Source organism: Primulina huaijiensis, chromosome 6, assembly GCF_012295235.1.
Source record: "Primulina huaijiensis isolate GDHJ02 chromosome 6, ASM1229523v2, whole genome shotgun sequence".
Lineage (NCBI taxonomy): Eukaryota > Viridiplantae > Streptophyta > Magnoliopsida > Lamiales > Gesneriaceae > Primulina > Primulina huaijiensis.
The window spans coordinates 2,477,315-2,482,945 of NC_133311.1; the positions used below are offsets into that span (position 1 = coordinate 2,477,315).

Below are 5,631 nucleotides of genomic sequence, written 5' to 3' on the forward strand. Positions count from 1 at the left end.
TCGACATCATAAATGATAATGAAGATCATGAACCAAAATCTTTTGGTGAATGTAAAAATCGGCAGGATTGGATAAAATGGAAAGATGCCATCCAGGTTGAATTGGATTCGCTAAATAAACGTAATGTTTTTGGACCTATAGTCCTTACACCTGAAGGTGTAAAACCTGTTGGATACAAATGGGTTTTTATTCGAAAGCGAAATGAGAAAAATGAAATAGTAAGATATAAAGCTCGACTTGTTGCACAAGGTTTTTCTCAAAGGCCTGGAATTGATTATGAAGAAACGTATTCTCCTGTGATGGATGCAATTACGTTTCGGTATTTGATTAGCTTGGCAGTATCTGAAAATTTAGAAATGCGTCTTATGGATGTTGTTACAGCCTACTTATATGGATCACTTGATAGTAATATATATATGAAAATCCCTGAAGGATTTAAGATGCCTGAAGCACAAAGTTCAAAACCCAGAGAATGTTATTCTGTGAAATTACTAAGATCATTATATGGGTTGAAGCAATCCGGCAGAATGTGGTATAATAGGCTAAGTGATCACTTGATGAAAAAGGGATATGTAAATAATTCAATATGCCCTTGTGTTTTCATTAAGAAAACAACATCCGGATGCGTAATTATTGCTGTATATGTTGATGATTTAAACATCATTGGAACAAATAAGGAAATTCAAGAAGTTGTGTCATACTTGAAAGAAGAATTTGAAATGAAGGATCTTGGAAAAACCAAGTATTGTCTGGGTTTACAAATTGAACAAAAAGAATGTGGAATATTTGTTCACCAGACAAATTATACAGAAAAGATCCTTAAACGTTTTAATATGGACAAATCAAATCCTTTAAGTACTCCAATGGTTGTTAGATCATTAAACATAGAAAAGGATCCATTCCGTCCATGTGAAGATGATGAAGATATTCTTGGTCCAGAAGTACCATATCTAAGTGCTATCGGTGCCCTTATGTATCTTACAAATTGTACAAGGCCTGATATATCTTTTGCCGTAAATTTATTGGCAAGATTTAGCACATATCCAACAAAGAGACATTGGAACGGAATTAAACATATATTCCGTTATCTACGAGGAACGACAGACTTGGGACTTTTGTATTCAAAAGATGCTAATCCAAGTATAATTGGTTATGCCGATGCTGGATACTTATCTGATCCACACAAAGCACGTTCTCAAACTGGATATGTATTTACTCGTGGAGGCACTGCAATTTCTTGGCGTTCACAGAAACAAACACTTGTAACAACTTCATCAAATCATGCCGAGATTATTGCACTACATGAAGCAAGCCGTGAATGTGTGTGGTTAAAATCAATGACTCAACATATCCAAATCTCATGCGGATTATCATTCGACGAGAAGCCTGTGATACTATATGAAGATAATGCTGCATGTGTTGCTCAAATGAAAGAAGGATACATAAAAAGCGACAGAACTAAACATATTCCTCCTAAGTTCTTCGCATTCACCAAGGAGCTTGAGAAGAATAAATGTATTGATGTTCGTCACATTCAATCAAGTGAAAACTCATCAGATCTCTTCACAAAGGCACTTCCTACGACAATATTCAGAAAGCACATATATAATATTGGGATGCGCAATCTACGAAATTTGTGAAGAATTGTTCGTGTCAACATGAGGGGGAGTTTACGTGACTGCACTCTTTTTCCCTTACTATGGTTTTTATCCCAATGGGTTTTTCCTAGTAAGGTTTTTAACGAGGCAGTATAAAAACACGTAATGAAGACAATCATTATGATCATCATCACAAGGGGGAGTGTTGAAAATTAATATTTTAATATTGAATATTTGAATATTGAATGTTGAATATTTGAATGTTGAAAATTAGGTAAAATTAGGTGTTGAATATTGAAATTTGTGTGTGATGATTAAGGTAATGATGTAATTTATTTTTAGATTATTTGTAAAAATTTTCTATAAATATATCTCTCATTTGTGAAGAAAATCACAATTGAGTTGAGAGAAAAATATTATAAAGTGTGTAGTGTGATAATTTTGAGAGTTTGAGATTTTTACTTTTTACCGTAAATTTTTACTTTTTCACAACAATTATATGATTTGTTTGATCATGACATTTATTACTTGTTATTATGTGACAATGATAATATTTTTATTTATGAATATCAGTGTTTCTTTCATATTTTTTATTTCTTCTTTAAAAAAAATGATGGGTTGTCCTCGTAACCCCTCCCCTAACTTGTGGCGTGCCGGGTTCCCGTTGTATTGGCCGCCGGCCGTTGACAGCACTGATGAAACTCCACAAGCCAAAAAAAACATATATGAACATAATTTGAAATAATTTGTATGTATTAAGTTACCCTGCAACTTCTTCTTTATCTAAAAATCTGTATCCAAGTCATAAAACATGAAACCAAAAAGTTATTATGAAAATAAATACAAGCATGAAAGCTTCAATACAATGCTCACCCTACATAAAACCAAACGTTACTAGTTTTTATTTTTGTATCTGCAGATATTACTCTGATCAGATCTGGTTCTGGCTTTGCTTGTTCTTCAGCAACAAGAAATTAGTACCCAATTCCAGTATTGAATCTTTCTTGTTTTGATTCATAACATAATCGAGCATAAACGTTAAGGTTCGTTTAAATTCTTACGTCGAATATTCCCAAGAGGGATCTGCTGTATGTAGTGTTACTCATGATAGTACTAGTCGATCCACATTCACTTTCCTTTATTGAAACGTTTGATCTGTCGAGCTTCACAGAATACGAGTTCGGATAATTCTGAGCCTTTGGCCCGACATGAGACGATGATCTTTGCATTCTAACAGCTTTTGGGACGTGACTTCTTCCTTCCAAAGACGGCCTTTTCGTCCTGCTCGGTTGCCTTACAAATGTCTCGAGAGGGCGTTGCTTCGGGGCACTGTGGGATCGGAGTTTAGCCTTGGAAGACTCGGTGTTGGCCATATAACTTGGGTAGAATGAGCATTCGTTGTAAATAGGCTCGGCACATTCTGATCTGGGGTAGGAATAAGGGAGCCTAGCTTGATCGAGTTTGGATATTATTGGTGTGTAGCACTGGGCGCTGTTTTGTGTTGTGTCGAAAGAGTATTCTTCGAAATGGTTGCTGCAGGCTCGTGGGCTCGATTCGGTTATGGCTGATGGTGATGGTGATATTTGGCAGGGCCCTTCTTGTAACTTCAGTGATGCACGGGGCGTGGAAATTCTGGGATCATTAGGTATGTGGTTTGGTGTGTGGTTTGAGTAGCTGTTTCTTGGTTTGGCCGTTGGTTTGTTGCCTCCGAGATCCATCTCCACAATCTTGATGTTTTCTTCATGGTTTTTATCGAAATCCTAAAGAAAAAACAAAGATGTCAAGTGGGAATTAAGGTGGCATGAATACATGAACTTGTGAAGTAAACTAATCATTTTCTTTGCTACAGAAAGGACCCAAAAGGACTGAGCAGAGTACTCATGAGTTCCAACTAAAAGTACATACATTCAAACTTTATGAGATTTTTATAAAATTCTTAACTTCAACTCAAAAGTTTCATTGTTTTTTGTTTTGAAATTCTACACGTGACACGCATGAGCCATATTTCTAGTACCAATACTATAACTTGCAATGGCTAAGGTGAAAACAAGCTAACTTTGGAATTTAGTCGAAAACTTCACTCAACTTACTTGAGTAGAGGTCCGAACCTTGGCATCCTGCGGTGATTTTCTGTGATTAAACCGTGTTTGCGCGATGAATTTTGTTTCTTCTGCGGCCATTCGAAGTCGTTGGGTTCGAGCTCGAACTTGAACATTGATCAGTGCCTGCATACACCTAAGTGTAGTGGCTGCCTGTTTTCTCACCAAATGCCCCCTAACCAATGCCTGCAACTTCACTAGTCCTTTTAGTGCATTCAAAGCCTTTCTCGCCTGCGGAAAAATGACATGTTCAATTATTATGGAATTCAGAAAATGGGTCCATTTCAAACAAACAAATAAAACAATCATTGACAATGAATCAGGGCCTTTTATTAAACAGATCAAGACTCTTGTAATATTGTTCTAAAAAAAAGACTCCTGTAATATTGCAAGGAAAAATCTTTTTCAGAAAAATAATTAAGATTGGTCTTTTCGTGTTTGTGACTATTTTTTATTCGCTAAAAATTATGTGAAAATGATTTTCAAATAAAAAAAATTATATGAAAATGACCCAAAAAATAACTGCGTGCAGATATTGACCAATTCTGACTTGATAATCTCAAGAAATCCATACCAAATAACCTCTAAAACAAGACTGTATCTTTATCGCCGCAGCGTCTTCAACCGGAGCACTTCTCCTGCGGGAGGCTGCTGCCCTCGTCTGAATCACGAAAGCCACAGACTTGGCTTCCGCCGCCGCTGCATCAGCGGCAGCCCCAGTAGCCACCGTCAACGCACGTTTCTTCTTGTCAGATTCAAATGTCACAGGTGGGATGGTGGCGGCGGCAGCATTCTCCAAGGCATTCATCTCCTGCCGCCCCGGTGCCGTGGCTGAAGAGCGGCGGAAGCTCCACCGCCGCTTCTCCCTCGGTGCCGTGGGCTGCGGAACCGAGATGAGAATCGTCCCAGACATGGGACTCGTGTGACGATTCTCATCTCCACCACCGTTGGCAGAAATTTGCTTCTGATTTCTCGGATTCTCTCTCCCTTTCTCCTTATCTTTCTTCCCTATCAAGAAATTCTTTATCCACTTGCCAGTCTTCCCCATATCTCCTCTCACTATCAAACAGCTCTCCCCCCTCGCATTCTACATATATCCTTAAAAAAAACAAAAACGAAAACAACAATTAATAACACAAAACTCTCCTCCTACGATCAACACTACCTTTCAATAAAATCATAAAATCTTTTAAATTACTAAGAAACGAAGAACAGAAAAGCAGGAATCTTGAAAGTGGGATTGATTCTTTACCCGTCGGAAGAGCTAAAAATTCTTTTTTCTAATCTGACAAATTCGGAAAAGAAAATGGCGACTTTTGGAGAGATGGTGGGAGATTAAAAAAAGGGTATCTTTTAAAGTAAAAAAAAAAATTGAATGAGGCCGCCGGGGGTGATCAGAATGCATGTGAGATTGGTGGAAGAAGATGCCTTATTCTTGTACAATACTCATGCAATGATGGGAATACGTTATCCCACATTAAATTGGGGTTGGCCAATTTTAGGATGCCTCCATTTCTTTTGTCTGTTTTTTTGTTTTTTTGGTTTGATTCTATTGGCACTTTTCTTTTTACTTAATATGATAATAACATTTCAATTAAAAAATGGTTCATTTCTTTATTTCAATAACTTATTTTTAAATATTTTTATAGGGTTTGGAAACTTGTAAACATATATCTATCACCACCTTATCTTTACTAAAAAAAAATTTATTATTTCATTCTCTAAGAAATAATCTTTTCCAACTTTCAAAAAATAATCCTTTTTTAGGGATTTGCGCCTAATAAAATATCCTTCTCATTTTATTGATTTTTATATATTGGTAAATTAATTCACAAAGAAGAAGATTAGTTGAATACTCCAACTATCAGGAATATAATATGGTGGGAACAAGAGTTTTTATTTATGACCCCATTGGGAATAGTAATACTTAACAT

At 36.5% G+C, this 5,631-nt stretch overlaps 1 protein-coding gene across 2 annotated transcripts; it reads right to left on the reverse strand.

Annotated features, from left to right (window-relative positions):
- Positions 1 to 2,405: 2,405 nt before the first annotated feature.
- On the reverse strand, positions 2,406 to 5,170 carry LOC140977962 (protein IQ-DOMAIN 19-like). 2 transcript variants are annotated; one of them, XM_073442643.1, is made up of 4 exons: positions 4,950 to 5,163; positions 4,272 to 4,795; positions 3,689 to 3,928; positions 2,406 to 3,358 (listed from the first exon to the last, which is right to left on the reverse strand). In XM_073442643.1, exons 2-4 carry the CDS (start codon positions 4,743 to 4,745, stop codon positions 2,648 to 2,650), a joined length of 1,425 nt encoding a protein of 474 aa, XP_073298744.1. In that variant the 5' UTR covers positions 4,746 to 4,795; positions 4,950 to 5,163; the 3' UTR covers positions 2,406 to 2,647. The 2 variants fall into 2 exon arrangements, with proteins under 2 accessions (XP_073298744.1, XP_073298745.1); XM_073442644.1 differs by having other exon boundaries at positions 3,707 to 3,928; positions 4,272 to 5,170.
- Positions 5,171 to 5,631: the final 461 nt, after the last annotated feature.

Excerpts from the sequence above, each read along its gene's own strand:
- LOC140977962 (XM_073442643.1), bottom strand. The coding sequence starts at position 4,745 with ATGGGGAAGACTGGCAAGTGGATAAAGAATTTCTTGATAGGGAAGAAA. Across the intron at positions 3,929-4,271 it reads CTTGTTTTAGAGGTTATTTG|GCGAGAAAGGCTTTGAATGC; the intron begins GTATGGATTTCT and ends ATTTTTCCGCAG. Across the intron at positions 3,359-3,688 it reads AGGTTCGGACCTCTACTCAA|GATTTCGATAAAAACCATGA; the intron begins GTAAGTTGAGTG and ends TTTTTTCTTTAG.